At 34.3% G+C, this 19,432-nt stretch overlaps 1 protein-coding gene across 1 annotated transcript in view; it reads right to left on the bottom strand.

Annotated features, from left to right (window-relative positions):
- Positions 1 to 19,432, bottom strand: part of LOC126887980 (microfibril-associated glycoprotein 4-like) — a 49,720-nt gene that overhangs the window by 18,877 nt on the left and 11,411 nt on the right. Inside the window, exons 2-4 of the mRNA XM_050655951.1 lie at positions 19,177 to 19,306; positions 12,326 to 12,544; positions 11,942 to 12,163 (exon numbers count right to left, since the gene is read on the bottom strand). Coding sequence (XP_050511908.1) covers positions 11,942 to 12,163; positions 12,326 to 12,544; positions 19,177 to 19,306 — 571 coding nt within the window. The remainder of the gene's footprint in view (positions 1 to 11,941; positions 12,164 to 12,325; positions 12,545 to 19,176; positions 19,307 to 19,432) is intronic.

Below are 19,432 nucleotides of genomic sequence, written 5' to 3'. Positions count from 1 at the left end.
TCCATAGGTAGAGGAGTAAGACAAATATTCATTATGTTCTTAACATGTACTTAATAAGGTTGTACTTAATATTATGTACTTCCAACATACTTTCGATCAAGCACTGGAAAAACTACAGGAAGACGGAGTGAGAGGGACTACGAGAGAGTGAGTGTAAACAACATTAGATATTATGCTGACGTCACGACCGCGACGTCGGCGACACAGCAGTTTATGCTGGGAGCTTGGACAGTTTAAAAAACATTATTGCGAACCTCTTAAGTCAATAAGTGCGAAATATTAAATACACGGATTTTGGTTAACCAACAGCTAATTGAGATAGTAAACGGCTTTTACATATCTTGGTCCTAACATAAACAGTTAATGGGACCACTCAACTGAACTAAAACAACGTATAAGAAAATCAAGTTCAGTGTTGAGTTCCTAGGTAGAATTAATATTGAATACATGATCATCAATAACCAAAGGAGCTAAAATTAGAATATCTTGACAATGTTATTCATAAATGAACAGAGATATGACCTGTTGCAACTCATCACAGATCGGCAAACAAACGAAGCAACCCGAAACAAAAGCAGAAAAATTATATGCGGGGACTTTAACATAAATTATGCTGCTGCTTACACTACCCAAATGTTCTTGGTCAACAAATTTGAATCACATGGTCTCTCAATGCACGTTAATTCTCCTACAATGATTACAAAAACTACATCTACCATAATCGATTATACTGTCTCCGATTTCTCACCCCTTGATGTCTGCTCTACAGTTATTAATGCGGAACTATCGGATCATGAAGCAGTATATACGAAATCTAACATCTTCAGCAAACCCTCCTCGAAAACCCGACGTTTAGGTAGGATTTTTTCCGCTTGGAATTTTCATAAATTCCAAAATTTTTGTTTAAATTCTGACTGGCATTTTCCTTCTACGGACGTGGACTATAATTTCAGTGATCTTCTAGAGAAACTTGTCTGTATCTTTAATAAGGCATTTCCTTTAATTACGATTAAGCCAAAACATCGCAAACCCTGGACTACCAAAGGTATCCGCATATCAGCCAAAAATATGTGTTCACTACTGTATATCAAGAAATTTACTACCAACGTCTCTGTCACTCAATATATTACCAATTACAGAGTCACCTACCTAAAACTCATCAAATCAACTAAAAAAGCCTCTATCAAAGTCGTCTGGGAAGCTCCAAAAGTGTTGCAAAAAAAACTTGGTCCATAATAAACGATCTTCGAAATAAAACCCACGCAGCTCAAACATTTGCCCTTTCAAACCCTGAAAATCTAAACTCTAAACGAATACTTCATTAACGTGATTAAAAATATAACATCAACTATTCAGTCTCATTAGGATCCCATTTCCTGTCTCCCTAATTCAGGAATTGTCTCGAATTCATTCTTTATAGCACCAATCTTTAAATATTGGTTGATCTATTGAGAAGCTCATAAAAACCCGGTTTATGTCCTTTCTCTTTGATAACAATATTTTATCACAAAACCAGTTCGGCTTTTTAAATAATAAATAAACTACTGATGCCATGTTTTCTGTACTTCACGAGGTTTACCAAGCACTAAACAATAATCTTTTTACTGCCACTGTTTTTTGTGACTATGCCAAAGCTTTTAATAGTGTAAATCATGACATTTTGATTAAAAAACTAAATTTCTATGGAGTTCGAGGTATTTCTTTGAATTGGTTCAAATCTTACTTAGATAATAGGGAACAACTGGTTACAAATTATACTGACTCTAGTCTCAAAAACATTGTATGTGCAGTACCACAAGTTTTAGTATTGAGTCCTCTACTTTTCCTTATCTTTAAAAATGATATCACTAATTTAAAAATCTATGGAGAAATTTTTCTTTTTGCTGATGATACCAGTATCACTTGGAGCAACTCAACTATTGCAACTCTTCCTGCAACAATAACTTCTGATCTTCTTACGATAAAAACCTGGTCTGACTCTAATATACTCTCCTTTAACGTGGATAAAACGGTAGCATTATGATATAAAGGTGCTCTTCAACCCCTGCTTGTGAATAACAGCCAGATCTCTACCGTTGATTCTGTAAAAATTCTTGGTATTCTTTTAGACAGCAACCTCAAATGGTCCCTTCATATCGATTTGTTAAGTAAAAAACTCGCCTCAGCCTGCTATGTCATAAGATCTGTTTCGAAGGAACTCAATTTAGCATCATCTAAAATAACATATTTTTCTTTGTTCGAGTCTTTTCTTCGATATGGTCTTCCTTTTTGGGGGTCTAGTACAGCTGCCCAATTTGATGTTATTTTCAAATTACAAAAAAGAGCAATAAGAGATCTGTTTAGCCTCAGAAGAAAAACCCATTGCAGAAGTTACTTTAAAGATCACGAAATTTTAACCCTTCTATCTTTGTATATTTTAGAAACTGTTTGCTTAATTCGTAAACACCTGCATGTCTCTCCAGCAAGGCCCCATCATGAATACTCCACCAGAAATTAAACTTTTGATGTATATTTACCAATCCCGTCTTCTGAGTTAGTAAAAAAATCTATAATATATTCCGCAAAAAAACTATACAACCATCTCCTTTTACAACTTAAATCTGCAACATCTTTCCACATCTTCCATAAAATGACAAAAGCTCATTTATCTAAAAGACCATATTATTCAGTAGAAGAGTTTCTTAATGACTAACTAAGAAATTACAGTAATGTACAAATAACTAAAGTATATTTATTTATATTTGGGTGTCACATACAGCAGTTTAGTCTTATTAGTTCCTTTGTTTGTGTTTTATTATACGTTGTATGTTCAATTTTGCAATTTATAGTAATTTTGCAATATATTGGTTTTGTTTTTTGTTTTACTTTTTTAACTTGTTTATATTTTTTTTATTGACGATTTATCTAATTTCAGAAAATTGTATTTGATAATGTGAGTTTTTTTTGTGAGTTTGTTTGTTGTGAGTATATTTTAAGCTTTGCCAATAAAATTGTATAATTTTCTGTGAAAATAAAGCATATTTCTATTCTATTCTATTCTATTCTATTCTATTCTATTCTATTCTATTCTATTCTATTCTATTCTATTCTATTCTATTCTATTCTATTCTATTCTATTCTATTCTATTCTATTCTATTCTATTCTATTCTATTCTATTCTATTCTATTCTATTCTAAAGCCAAAGTAAGGGATTCCGTGGAACAAGCAACTAAATTAAAATGGAAATGGGCTGGACACAACGGACGTCTCGAAAATGGTAGATGAAGCAAAGAACTTGAAAACTGGAGACCGTACGAAGCGAAGAAACCAAGAGGAAGACCTCAAATACGCTGGAGCGACGACATCAAAAGAGTCGCAGGACCAAAGTGGAAACGCCTCACACATAACTAGTCGAGGCATTGAAGCACAAAAAAATGCCTTACTGTCGATTTTTGGCGCAGTAAGACGGATTCTAATGCAGTTGGGTGCGTTGGATTTGTGAGAATGTCAGGAAATTTTATAAACTAATGTAATGAATAAGAAATCTCAAATTGCATTTGTGCATTAGAAAAATGCATTTCGCTAAATAGTGGGAAAAATTGACTCAATTTTTTTACTCGGGGGTTTTTGGTGTCGCTGAAAACCAATATTGAGGTCGGCGAGAGTGTGCAAACTAACTGGTGCCTGCAGCGGGTGTAATAAACGTCTTACTCTGGAGTATTGTGGTAATTTATCATATAATTGGCTTAAACTCATTACTCGGGGGGTTTTTGGGGTCGCTGAAAAGGAATATGAGGTCAGCGAGAGTGTGCAAACTACCTGGTGCCTGCAGCAGTTGTAATAAAAGTCTTCCTTTGAAGTATTATGGTAATTTGTTAAATCATTGGCCCAAACTTGTAACTCGGTGGTTTTTGGAGTCGCTGAAAATAAATATGAGGTTGGCGAGAGTGTGCAAACTACCTGGTGCCAGTGGTGCCGGCAGCGGGTGTAATAAACGTCTTACTCTGGAGTATTGTGGTAATTTGTTAAATAATTGGCCCAAACTTGTTACTCGAAGATCTTTGGGGTCACTGAAAATAAATATCGCAACGACTAAATTCTAATTTCATATCATTTAAAACAGTTTGAATTAAGGCGCAAGTGGATGATGTGGTCTTGCCTTGAGAGAAAATTACTAGATACAGAATGTACTTTATGGCTATTGCCAAAAATAAAAAGATTGTCATTGGAAAAATTCTTTCGTCTGTTGATGCATTTACCCAGCATTTAAAAAGGGAATATTTACAAACACAAATTTGGCTGCATGGAGAGGACAGAAACCAACCAACCGATTGAGGATGGGAATTACAAAATAATGTATTAATTCCAGTTACATTGACTCAGTCACCTGGTCCTCCAAACATTTTAAATTTAATATTCTGTAGTTGTAAGTCAGACTGCGGCAACTCATGCGGGTGCAGGAAGTATGGGTTAGTTTGTAATTTAGCCTGCAAAAATTGTGCAGGCTCTGATTGCACAAATATTGCATTGGACTCGAGAGAGGAAGGCAATAATGAAGAAGAAGATGATAATGATGAATAAAATGAATTTTAAAGATAAATTACGATAAATTTTGTCTAATGAACTTTTTTAACCATAGATATATTATAATAATAAAAATTTATGTTTATTTATAATAAAAATACCACCCTTTTCGATCGCTATATTTACATCGAAGAAAATAGATTACCCTAAAAGCCCACGAGTAACGAGTTTAAATTAATTATATGATAAATTACCATAATACTGCAGAGGAAGACGTTTATAACGTTTATTACACCCGCTGCATGCACCAGGTACTTTGCACACTCTCGCCGACCTCATATTCATTTTCAACGACCCCAAAAACCCCCGAGTTACAAGATTAGGCCAATTATTTAACAAATTACCATAATAAAGCAGACTCTAGAGGAAGACGTTTATTACACCCGCTGCAGGCCCCAGGTAGTTTGCACACTCTCGCCGACCTCATATTCGTTTTCAGCGGCCCCAAAAACCCCCGAGTAAGAAAATTGAGTCAATTTTTCCCACTATTTACCGAAATGCATTTTTGAAATGCATTTTTCTTATGCACAAATGCAATTTGAGATTTCTTATTCATTACATTAGTTCACAAAATTTCCTAATATTCTCACGAATCCAACGCACCAATCCGCATTAAAATCCGTCTTACTGCAAAAAAATCGACACTTCAATCCTTCAATGCCTCGACTAAACAGAAATGAAAGGCGAGAAATGGGAGAGGCCTTATTCGACAATTCGAATAGAAAAAAGGCTATAAAAATTCATCACTCAAGGCAAAGTATTTGGAAAGAGAGGAACAGTGAGATATTGGGCAGGATGAATACGTCTACAGTCGGACTATATAGAATTAGAATAGCCATGCTAATTGACAACATTTGGAATGGATACGAACCGTAAAAGGAGAAAAACAACACATTACGACAATATTAACAAATAATAATCTAATACACATAAGAGAACAACAGAGATGAAAACCCTAAGATCCATAAGAGGTATCACACTCAGAGATAGAGTACGAAACGAAGACACATTGAGAGAGCTAGGCGTTCAGGACGTAGTGAGATGGACAAGAGCGCGACGACGCATGTGGAGGGACCACGTAGATCGGATGGACCCTGAACCTATGGCGCATTGGGCGAAAACACAGAAGCCCAACACCAAGCGACCCATAGGAAGACCCAAAAAACGATGGTACGAGAGTTGGAGCTCCGGATCGCAGCAAAGACTGTAACAGAAGAAACAGGACATAGTCCTATTACAAGAAGAAGAAGAAGAATCTAATACACTCAACCAAACTTATATGGAATCATTATTCGGTTGAGACCTGCAGCTTTTGGATGCTATAGGTGTAAATATTTTAGTTGAAACGATAAGAAAAAGAATTCCATGTCCAAGGACTATATAGCAGGAGGCAGTTACGGGATGCCGAGTTAACAAGACAGCGCAAGATTGATCACGTAAATTGGTACCTTCAACACCAAAACTGGAACATTGGAAATTGAAAAAGTGTGCTATTTTCAAACAAAAGTAGGATGTGTAAAATCAGACGATTAACGAATTCGTGTACTTAGAGGGCGAGAAATTCCTCAAACCACCAAAAATAAAGAAGAAATCGTGGATGACAAACGAGATTTTAGATATGATGGAAGAAAGGCGAAAGTCCAAAGATCAGAACATGTCATTACACAAAAAAATAGATAAAGAGATCAAAAAAGCAATTAGAATAGCTAAGGATACACGACTAAGAGAACAATGTGCGGAAATCCAGCAATTGCAACATAAACACGATTTATTCAATATGCACAAAAAATTTAAAGAAGCTGCATGCTTATACAAACCTGGAAGAGTTGGATGTTTGGCCGATAACCAAGGCAAACCACTGTTAAGTGTGGAAGAAAAACTAGACACGTGGAAGAAATATGTGAAAGTAAATTTGCAGATGAAAGAGATAATACCATTGTAGACACTGAATGCCAAACAGGACCCCCGATTACCATTGAAGAAGTCACGTCAGCTATTAACTAAATATGGTAAAGCTGTAGGGCCTGACCAGTTTTATGTAGATTTCGTAAAACTTATGGATGAACAAGGAATAAAATGGATAACAACTGTATTCAACAAAATATACGTAACTGGAAAAATACGCCAAAGCTGGTTAAAGTCGACCTTCGTAACTTTACCCAAAAAAGTAAATGCCAAAACATGTGAAGACTACAGAACAATTAGCCTAATGAGCCACTAGCCACTTACTCAAAACGTTTCTGAAAGTGATACACGGCAGAATATATAAAAAATGCGAAGAACAGGTATCATGGACGCAGTTTGGATTCCGCGATGCCTTAGGCACCCGAGAGGCTCTATTCGCTGTCAATTCGCTGTCCAAGTGCTTCTGCAAAGATGCAGGGATGTTGACTGTGACGTGTATATTTGTTTTATCGACTACAAAAAGGCGTTTGATAGAGTAAAACATGATAATTTCATAAACATCTTGAAAGAAGCGGGAGTAGATGATAGAGACTTGAGAATCATATATAATTTGTATTACAACCAAACTGCCAATATTAAAGTGGATGGCCAATTGAAAGAGGCAGTCTCCATAGATAGAGGAGAGAGGTAAAGATGCATCCTGTCCCCAGTGCTGTTTAATATATACTCTGAATATATCTTCGAGCAAGCGCTGGGAGAACTACAGGAAGGCGTATTAGTCAATGGAGTGAGTCTGAACAACATTAGATATGCCAACGACTCTGTAGTTTCTGCAGACAGTCTAGATGATTTGCAAAGATTAATGTCGCGCATATCAGATATAAATAGAGAATACGGACTTGATCTCAATGTGAAAAAACAAAGTACATGGTAAGCGCGAAATATTAAATACACAGCTTTTGGTTAACCAACAACTAATTTACAGGGTCGACAGCTACACATACCTTGGTACCAACATAAACAGCCAGTGGGACCACTCAAGTGAAATAAAACAACGCATAGGAAAAGCGAGATCAGCGTTCATAATGATGAAGTCTCTTTTCAGAAGCCACGATTCACCTCTTGCTACCAAAATCTCTATCATCAGATGCTATGTATTTTCTATGTTATTATACGGAGTAGAGGCCTGGACACTTTCCGAGGCTTCTTTGAGAAAACTCGAGGCATTCAAAATGTGGTGTTACAGGCGCATTTGGGAATTTCGTGGGTGGATCGTGTGACTAATGTTGAGGTTCTACGTAGAATAGGCAAGGAATGAGAGATGATTAACACAATAAAAGAACGCAAACTAGAATATCTTGGCCATGTTATGAGAAATGAACAGAGATATGGCTTGTTGCAACTCATTCTTCAAGGCAAGGTATTTGGAAAAAAGGACCAGGGAGAAGAAGAATATCTTGGCTTCAAAACCTAAAAAGTGGTTTAATACATCGACAACCGGACTATTCAGAATAGCAGCAAGCAAAGTTAGGATAGCCATGCTGATCGCCAACATCCGGAACGGAAGAGGGCGATAAAGATAAGGAAGAACCGTAAGTGCGAGATTTGTTCATAAATATAAAACAGTAAGGGTCATGTTCTGGAGAGGAATTATGATCGGTAAAAAAAAATCACCCGTGTTGAGCTGCCCCCCCCCCCACTTGCAAAAAATAAAAAAGCAAATAGCCCTGATTTATGAGCTATTTATGAGCTTTCATATTCAGCAAACTAAAAATTTTGAGCTCGTTCCAGTGAGCAGGAATTTAATACTTTAGTGGGAGGCGGCTGAGTCAGCCCCCCACTACTTAAAAATAGGAATATTGAATCGGTTTTTGAGGCAGAATTACGGGCTATTTATGAGCTCTTGAAATTATATAGTTTCCATTTTTGAGCTCATCCCCTTCACCCCCAAACAACCCTTTAATTGATTTAACCTAAGAGAAAAATGCTGAGAAAACTTAAAATATATCGTATTGCGGATATAAGTCCTATAGCTTATATACTCTAAGAATAAACTAATAAATCACGTGCATTTCGATTATTGAGCTAAAACCCCTTCGCAAGAAAACCACCCTATCTTCCCGGCTAAAGAGAAATTTGTACTTAAAATGCATGAAATTAATTATTTGGCGACTACATATCATTTAATAATTTATAAGCTTCCAAATTACGCCCATTTAGATCAGTAAATTGCAATTTATTTTGTATAGTGCAGTCACTGAAGGTAGAAATCAACGATTACCTTCAATTTTGGTGAACCTTCATCGATTTTCACGAAAATTGGTCAGTGGTTAGAGGATACGTCAAGAAACAAAGGTGACATGGTACCACCTTGCACCTTTACCCTGAGGGTGGATACTGCCCCTTCCCGGGGGTGAAAATTATTTTATAAAAAATAACTGCACAAATCAATAAAAGAACAAATTAAGAGCAAAATTTATTATATAAAGTTATTAAAATAAGTCAATAATTTTTAAGTTATTAAAGATCAAAGATTTTAATTATTCGTGAAAAAAAATGCATGTTTTGAAGCGGTTTTTCGTAAATCACTGAAAAACTGTAAGTTATTACAAAAAAGGTAATAGTAGTTTAACTGGTATAGTTTATATTCTAAGAATAAACTCTTAAATCACGCGCCTTTCGATTATAGAGCTACAACCCCTTCGCAAGAAAACCATCCCATATTCCCGGCTTAAGAGAAAGTTGTACTTACAATAATTTAAATTAATTATTTGGTGACTACATATGGTTTAATAAGTTATGAGCTCGCCAAATATAAGCACCTCAATTATTGAATTGCCATTTTCTTTCTATAGTGCAGTAACTGAAGGTAAAAATCAACTATGACCTTCGATTTAGGTAAATCTCCATTCATTTTCACGAATTGACAATAACAACTTGCGGTTTTAGCCTGTGGTATATGTCATCCCTTCTTGGGGGTGAAAATTACTTTATTAAAAATAACCCCACAAATCGAGAGAGGGACAAATTGTAAGCAAAATTTGTTATATAATGGTATTAAAATAAATCAATACTTTTTGAAAAAAACTCATACAGAAGTAAAAAACTTCGAGATATATTCTGGTATAAAATCGTTTATTTAAAAAATATCTAAAATGTCATGGATTGCAAAACGTTTCCGTTCTAATACACAACATCTTCAGTGCATTCTGCCGAGTAGTTTGAAACTAGCACACTGTATATAGTGGTAACCCCATAATATATGGTTTACATAATATAATTTGGTAAAATTTTATGACTACAATTCGATGTTGATAGATATAACGGAACACATGCTAAAAGTGCACCATGTTTCCCTGCTCGAAGATGCTAGGTACTTGCCAATTCAATGGGCACAAACCAACACAAAAATTAAAATATTTGATCTTTAATAACTCAAATAGTATTGATGTATTTTAATAACATTATATAACAAATTTTCCTTAGAATTTGTCCCTCTCTGGATTTGTGGGGGTATTTTTAATAAAGTAATTTTCACCCCCGGAAAGGGGTGACATACCCCCGGCTAAGTGATTATTGTTAATTTTCTTTCTTGAAGTATCCTCTATCCGCTCACCAATTTTCGTGAAAATGAATGGAGATTTACCGAAATCGAAGGTCATAGTTGATTTTTACCTTCAGTGACTGCACAATAGAAAGAAAATGGCAATTTAATAATTGAGATGCGTATATTTTGCGAGCTCATAAATTATTAAACGATATCTAGTCGCCAAAAAATTAATTTAAATTATTTTAAGTACAACTCTCTCTTAAGCCGGGAATATGGGATGGTTTTCTTGCGAAGGGCTTGTAGCTCAATAATCGAAAGGCGCGTGGTTTAAGAGTTTATTCTTATAATATAAGCTAAACGAATTAAACTTCTATTAACTTTTTTGTAAAAACTTACAGTTTTTCAGTGATTTACGAAAAACCACTTCAAAACATGCATTTTTTTCACGAATAATTAAAATTTTTGGTCTTTAATAACTTAAAAAGTATTGACTTATTTTATTAACTTTATATAATAAATTTTGCTTATAATTTATTCTTTTATAGATTTGTGCAGTTATTATTTATAAAATAATTTTCACCCCTGAGAAGGGGCGGTATTCACCCTCAGGGTAAAGGCGCAAGGTGGTACCATGTCACCTTTGTTTCTTGAGGTATCCTCTAACCACTGACCAATTTTCGTGAAAATCGATGAAGGTTCACCGAAATTGAAGGTAATCGTTGATTTTTACCTTCAGTGACTGCACTATACAAAATAATTTGCAATTTACTGATCTAAATGCGCGTAATTTGGTAGCTTATAAATTATTAAATGGTATGTAGTCGCCAAATAATTAATTTAATGCATTTTAAGTACAACTTTTTCTTAAGCCGGGAAGATAGGGTGGTTTTCTTGCGAAGGGGTTGTAGCTCAATAATCGAAATGCACGTGATTTAATAGTTTATTCTTAGAGTATATAAGCTATAGGAATTATATCCGCAATACGATATATTTTAAGTTTTCTCAGCATTTTTCTCTTAAGTTAAATCAATTAAAGGGTTGTTTGGGGGGTGAAGGGGATGAGCTCAAAAATCGAAACTATATAATTTCAAGAGCTCATAAATAGCTCGTAATTCTGCCGCAAAAACCGATTCAATATTCCTATTTTTAAGTAGGGGGGGGGCTGACTCAGCCCCCCAATAAAGTATTAAATTCCTGCTCAGTGGAACGAGCTCAAAATTTTTAGTTTGCGGAATATGAAAGCTCATAAATAGCTCAAAAATCAGGGCTGTTTGTTTTTAATTTTTGGAAGTGGGGGGGGGGGGGCAGCTCAACACGGGTAAAAAAATCCTTTTATCTTCATCCAACCAACTGTAAGAGCTCGCAGGTATGTTGATTTGGTTCTATAACCTGTAGTTAGGCTCCTGAGAGATGCGATGGAAGAAAATTTAATTTAGCAATAAATTGTTAAAATAATAAAAAATATCAGATGATTTCATATTAATAGTTTGGTTGAGTGTGGGTCTGATCTGATTTAAAGTTTCAAAAGATAATCATGAGCAAGGCAAGTATAACATGGAAGTTCGAACTTTAAATATCTTTCCAATTACGTAAGATGTCCAATAGGTGCACACTAACTAGTATTTTAATATTTCTTTTTAAATAAGAAAATAACATTAAAAATATGAAAAAAATATTATTCTTTGATAAGTAGTGATAACCCGAAACAATTCTATGAGGAAAAATAAAAAAAAAATGATGTAAAAATAAAATGTCCCTTATGCATATAAAATAGACAAAAATGTATTATAGTGACAGTTACCAGCATAGAGTAACAAAGTTGATAACTTTGTTACTCTTCCTCTTAACTGTTAACGCTGTGCAGATGATACTATTTTAAGCCTTAAGCTAATTTGATAAAAAATCTATGAATAAGGTATTACCAGTCATGTGATAAATATTTTCAAGTCCAAGCCAAAATTCACCCAATAGTTCACCAAAACCGAATTTGTAATCTCTCCAAGGTAGATAAAAGTCCTGTGATCCGTCAAATCTCTTTTGGATATGGGTCCAGCCGCCACCCTTAGTTTCCATATCACACAGTACAGCGAATGGTTTGCTGCTGGTCCGTGGTTTAATTTGGTATACACCAGATTTATTGTTTCCTAAATATTGATTTTTATTAGTATACCCCTTATTTCTAATAAAAATATAAAATATTCAGTTCTCACAATTAAATAAAGCAAATAATAATGTCTAGACAGAAACCTCTAAAATGATGTGTTTCAGAGGATAAATAAATTGATTATTAAAAAATATTGCCTCACCAGCTTCTAGAATTTCTCTACAACTTCTTGGATGATTAGTTTCTGAATTTTTCGCAACCAGGTTCAAACGACAAAATGGTGTTTGACTTCTACCAACCAAATATTTACATTGGTCAAACATACTTGAAACAGTTTTTTCATTCCCTTGAATTCCGTTTTGCCTATAATCTATCCCAAATAACAACTTTAAGGGAACTTGAAAGTATTCATCTTTGGTTCCTAAAACAATTTCAATAACTGTTTTTGTGAAAAATAACTTGTAGGTTAGTAGGTAAACGCGGGGGATATGACGCATTTTCAAAATCTTTCAAATTCTGCATGCTTGCGCGGAAAAGGTCTTGTGAAGCGGTAGTACCCATCATTGCCACCAGGTGAAGCCTGTTTAAGTTAGTGTATAGCGATCCATTGTGGAGGGAGCTTTGATGTTATGTACATTTTTGCAGGTAAACACCATAAAAATTGCATCTTACTAATTTCAAAGTGTTATAATTTGTCTTCTTTTAAAAATTTTTGTTCTATTGACTTATTTAGACACATACTCTTTATTGTTTACTATGTATTTGCATTTTTCTGCTTAAAATGGCGTAGAGTCGGGGATATGACGCGCTTTTGTTGTGGGGGATATGACGCGCGTCATATCAGAAAAAAAATAATAATTAATAACATAAAAAATCTCACTAGAAGAAGAATTGCCATCATCATCTGGGGGGGGAAGTGGGATGAAAAATCCTCCGATGATGAAATTTTAGATGAGAAAGATTTCCTCCAATGTGTAAAAAGTGTTAACGTCGACGACTACGTATTGATTGAGTTTCCAGGAAAGAACAAACCATTATGTTATGTGGGGGTCATTAGCATCAATAATGATGGTGAAGAAGTTAACTTCATGAAGAAAAGAATGGTTCAGTTCATCTTTCCACTAGCCTTTCCACTAGCCTTGTGCCTTTCTCACATCGGCATTGTCAAAAGGGAACAAATTAAGAAAATCTTGCCAAAATCTAATGTTCGTCTTGAATATTTAAATTTTGATTCAGTTATGTAGACAGCTTTATTTTATCCAATCCCATTAAAAATTGCAAGGTTAATCACTCTGAGCTTTTATTTTTGATTTAGGTACATGCAATTTCCCATAAGCCATATCCCTAACACCTTAGTCGGTCCCACCTCGACTTTACAGTATAAGGAACATAGGCAATACAGTCCCTATGAGAGTTTTAGCGCCGTAATGCCGATTTTATTAAAAATAATTTGTAATCGAACATTAGAGAGATTAAATTAAAACTGTTGTAGAAAGACAATCCACAATTTTAGGATTCATATGCGTAATAACTATAGTGTATCAAACAAACTTAAACGCATATGAATCCTAAAATTTGAGAATGCCTTTCTAAAGCAGTATTAATTTATTCTCCGTAATGTTCGATTACAAATTATTTTTGATCAAATCGGCATCACGGCGCTAAAACACTCATAACAATAACAACTGCATTGCCTATGTTCCTTATACTGTAAAGTCAAGGTGGGACGGATTTTAGTGCGGCATATTCCCCTCACCCCCTTGTGGGGAATGTGACGCAAAAGTTGACTTTTTTTATTTTTTAAATTATACATAGTAGTTCTTATTGTACGATTTAGCTGGAATTTTCTGGGAGTACCTGATAGTCCATAAACACCAATCATCTTGTTATTATCGGTATTACCGTTTGAGATCTGACAAAAACCCGAATTGTGCGTCATATATCCTACGTTTACATTATCTAAGCCAAATAAATCCAGTCGTTCTCAAGTTGTTATAGTTATAAAAACATAAAAGGACGTTTTTAAAAAAGCTGACATGGTTTAAATAGTTTAAAAAAACTTTTCAGGCATAAGCTGATTGATAATATATGTATTATAAAATTCTAATGCCTTACGCTAAGTACACACACAAATATAGTCCATTAAAATGTTACATTTTTTAGGCCGTACCTTGCATTTCTTAGAGGAGTCAATTTGATTTCTTTAATGTGTAGAGGGGATCAGTAGAAGCTTAAGTTCAAGTTTTTGGGGTCGCCATCCTTGTCCTCCGGTCGTCATCTTGGAAATGGGGTGCAAAGTGGTTTCGCGCTATATCTCGTAAACTACCAACCCCACGGAAAATCTAATTAAACATAAAATGTAGCAAATTAAATGTTCCACAATTTTGTATCTGCTACTTTTTATCGTCAAGTGACCAACAAAAAAGATATAACCAAAAATATTGTAACAAAAGAGAAAACTTGGCCGACCGCCGTATAACAGTAAACACCTCGAGAATGACGTCATCGAATGATCTAGGCCTCGGCGGAAAGGAGGAGGAACTTCTCGAACATACGACCCGTAGGCGGAACACGCTGATAGCTAGAGATGGGCGTCGATTGTTCCAGAATAACAACTGGGTATAAATACGGGCATATTTGTAAATACAGTTTAGTCTTAAGCTAAAGTTTGTAAAGTAAACTTGTATAAATAAATAATAAAGTCGTAAATAAATACGAACCGCTAGTTTTATTGTAATTATAAGTAATTACAATAGTCACGTTACAATATGTAAATTTTTTTTAACAAGTTTCCTTTTGGAGGTTATAACTTTTTTCAGTTTATTTTAAAATAAAATAACATTATAGCAATTTTGTAGAGGGTTTTTCAGTGAACAATTTCGACTATAGAGTTGTTTAATTCTATTTATTTATATAGGTTTTACAGCGCTCCAAACTTGACCAGATTCTCAAATGCTCATAGGGATACAATAAAAACAAAAGTTGGGCTTACTTTTCTATCTATACAGGCTGTCCAGAAACTCTACCGACAAACGAAGACAGGAGATTCCTCAGATAATTTTATGACAATTTAACCCAATTCACCTAGTCCGAAAATGCTTCCTAAGGGAGCTAGAGCTCTTTGAAGATGGCGCCATGTAATTAGTTTTTCTTAAATACCTCCAGAACGCTTCTATTTAGAAAAACGAAAATTGGTATACTTATTTACTTTCCTGAAATGAATCGATTCCATCCATTGCGAATTTCTAGTACCGGTCATAGGCGTTCGTTTTGGGTAGGGCAACGGTTATTTTATCGCATAACTTTTTTATCTTCAACTTTTAAGCATTTTTGATACTGGATTATTAAGTTGTGAGGTATTCTAGTACTAAATGGTACTCTTACTTTAAGTCGATAGGATACACCGTTTTCTAGAAAAACCGATTTGAAAGTTTTTAGTTCTGGGAATTTGAAAAAAACAGTTAAAAAAAACCGATGTATTTTACCAACTTAAAGAAAGAGTAACTTTTAGTACTCGAATATCTCATAATTGAATAATCTAGTGTCAAAAATACTTAAAAATTAAAGACAATAAAGATATGCTATAAAATAACTGTTGACCTACCCAAAACGGACAAATATGACCGGTACTAGAAATTAGCCATTAATGAAATCGATTAATCTCTGGAATATAAATAAATGTACCAGTTTTCATCTTTCTAAATAGTTTTTTTGTATCTTTTTTTTTAATTCAAGGAACGAAAAATTTTCAAATCGATTTTTCTATCAAATGGTGTATCCTATCGACTTAAACTAAGAGTAACTTTTAGTACTAGAATAACTCACAATTAAATAATTCAGAGTCAAAAATGCTTAAAAATTAAAGACAAAAAAGTTAGGCGATAAAATAACCGTTGCCCTACCCAAAACGGACGCCTATGAGTTGTACTAGAAATTCGCAATGGATGGAATCGATTCATTTCTGGAAAGTAAATACGTATACCAATTTTCGTTTTTCTAAATAGAAGCGTTCTGGAGGTATTTAAGAAAAACTAATTACATGACGCCATCTTCAAAGAGCTCTAGCTCCCTTAGGAAGCATTTTTGGACTAGGTGAATTGGGTTAAATTATCTTAAAATTATCTGAGGAATCTCCTGTATTCGTTTGTCGGTAGAGTTTCTGGACACCCTGTATATATTTTTATTCATACAATTTATCATGATTTTAACATTTCTATGCTATTATTAATCTGTTTTTGACTTTTATTCCCACTATAAAACTTATAACTCTAAGCATATATAGAAAAGGCCCAAGAAGTTGATTGAGGACAAATTCGCCGCTTCAGAAGAAGAATGACGAAACCGCAAAATGCAAAATTCTTAAGCAGAGCAAAAAAACGATTTTTGAGATCAAAATCATAAAGTATGATGAAAATTAGCCATTCACCATACCGTGGTCAGGATCTCGAAATATAAGCGTTTTTTGGAGTGTGCCGCTTGTATATAAAGTAACATAACTTTTTTCCTATTAAATATTTTGACTTAAAATTTTCCAAAAAACTTCTTCATGAACTATATTTTATTGTTGTGTTGGTTAAAATTATAAACTAAAAAGTTTGTCGCTCAACTTTTTTAAGTAAACATGAAACTAACGAAATATGATGACAAAATGTTAATAAATTCACAACTCCTTTTTTAATGTGTTTAAACATTTTGGACAAATTTCATTGTTATCTACATACTTCAAAGATGACACAGTAAAATCTTTAAAAGGAAATATTTACAGCGACAAATCGATTTTTGGCATTTTTGTATAAAATTTATTTTTTTAACATGTTCCACCAACTCTAGATAAAAATAAACTTCACATTCGGATTCAGCGACCTCGAAAACACAAAAATAGACCAAAATTGATCATTCACCTTAAATTTGATTTTCGTGGTTGGCATAACGGTTAATGCCGCTCGTCTAATATATAGATAGAAAAGCATTATTTTTCTACGAGAATTCGAGAATCTGGTCAAGTTTGGAGCGCTGTAAAACCTAGATAATAAATAAAATTAAACAACTTTATAGTGAAAATTATTTATTGAAAAATCCTCTACAAAATCGCTATGATGTTATCTTATTGTGAAATGAACGTAAAAAAAATTATAACCTCCAAAAGGAAATTTCTTACAAAATTTTCTGTTATATTTGTTTATAACTTTTTTGTTGTTCACTTTACGATAAAAAGTAATAGATATACAATTTTAGAAAATTTAATTTGCTTCATTTTATGTGAAATTAAATTTTCTGAAGGTAGCTAGTTTACGAGATACGGCGCGAAAGCCCTTTGCATCACTTTTTCCAAGATGACGGCCGGGGGACAAGGGCCTCAATCCCAAAAACTTGATCTTAAGCTTCTATTAAGCCCCCCTAGACAATAAAAAAATAAAATTGAGTCCTCTAAGAAATGCACACTAAATGTAACATTTCAATGGACTAATACTGATTTTGGATGGTCGATTTTATATCGACCGTCCAAATTCCGATAGTCTACCACATGTCATGTCATAGTGTGAGAACGCGACATTTCACACCCTCCTCCGACCGCTTATCGGTGCCGGCATGGCTGAGATGTCCTGTTGTAACCTTAGAATATAAAATAAACAGCAAGGAGTCTGTCATATATCAACAACACCTTAAATTTTTAGCGTAACCGGCCATCTTGAACGTCTGTGGATGACTCATAAGTTTATGTCAACGAGGTAGAAGGTGTTTTGTGTATTGGATTAGCTGTGTGCATAGGCGTATCATCTGGTAATGCTCCTGTATATGCAATTAATTAACTAAAGTTATTAGCATAATAAAATGTTATTTAACTGACTTTTCAACAAAACATTATATTAATACGTATTTTCACTTGATATATAGCTGTTTGTTTAACATCAAAGATGTAATAAAATCGTTAAGAATTTCTTTTCTTCCCTCTTTCAAATGTACGTCACTGGAGATAGAAAACAAATCTGACAGCTGATCGCCATTTGCAACCTTCTTCTTGGCGAGAAATCATTTCGCATTGTACTCCTTCCTAGTTTATTTTATATTCTAAGGTTGTAACATAATGTGGTTCAGTATCGGAATTTGGACGGCTGATTTAAAATCGACCGTCCAAAATCGATGTGTCTGTATTTAGCGTTGTTGTGCACCATAAAATAACATTTTGTATTAGATACGAGGAGTAGCACTGGTAGGGGAGCGTGTCAGATTATCACATATGGGGAGAACCCTTGTACACTGTTAATGTACCCCTAGCATATATTGGATTTTAATACAGGGGAGTTCGTTAAGGGGGACTCGAAAAATAAATATATCCTTAGAAAATCTCGAAATTGTCAGATTAAGATAAGGTATACAGAACAGTGTATGTTTAAATCTGACGGAGCGGGGCGTAAGGAAATGTGTGAGTCACAAAATTTCACATAAAAAGTGAATAATTAATAAGTGAAAAACTAAAAATACATGTTTAATGTTTTTCAAAAATATATCGATTGATACTAAACACCACCCCCCACGGAAAGGAGTGGGCGTACATTTAAAATTTTAAATAGAAACCCGACGATATTTCGCGAAATAAACATCAGATCGAAAACTGCAAAATATTAGTATTTCGTATTTTTGAAAAATCTATCGAATAACACCAAACACGACCCCCATGGAGTTGGGTTGGGCGGTTACTCTCAAATCTTAAAAAGGGGCCCCAATTTTTATGGCAGATTTGGATTTCTTACGTAAAATATAAGAAACTTTTATTTGAGATATTTTTTCGAATTTCGGACAGATGGCGCTATAATCCGAATAAGCGATTGTTGGAAATGGAAAATTAAATCAAAAAAGGAAAAGTCCCCACATAAATGAAAAACTTAACGTTGTTTGGTTTTAGGGCCTAATCTTCACAACCCAATAGGCCCCATAACGCTCGAGTAACTGCAAATTTAACCTACTTTCCTCTCCTACTAGAATAATATTTTATGAATTTCTAATGAAAAAAGGTATATTTATGTTGTTTCAAGAAGCCAGCAAGAACTTTACCTAAATCGATATCTTCAGTTTGAGGATAGAGGAACCTTCCAAAATCACTCCTCAACGAACTGGTTCTACTTTCAAATTTAACGTCTAATAGTTTTGTTAATTTTACATCAGCAGGGGTAGCAGCAGACAACTAGAAAAAAATCGATTGTATTTTTAAAGTAAATAAAATGTACTAGTCGCATTTGTGGAATATATATGACAAACTGAGGAAGTGAGCAATAAAATTTCCCTATTGTAGATGTATAAAAGTTACTAT

Source organism: Diabrotica virgifera, chromosome 7 (assembly GCF_917563875.1).
Source record: "Diabrotica virgifera virgifera chromosome 7, PGI_DIABVI_V3a".
In the NCBI taxonomy this organism is placed as follows: Eukaryota; Metazoa; Arthropoda; class Insecta; order Coleoptera; family Chrysomelidae; genus Diabrotica; species Diabrotica virgifera.
This window is presented reverse-complemented; position numbering and strand designations above follow the sequence as displayed.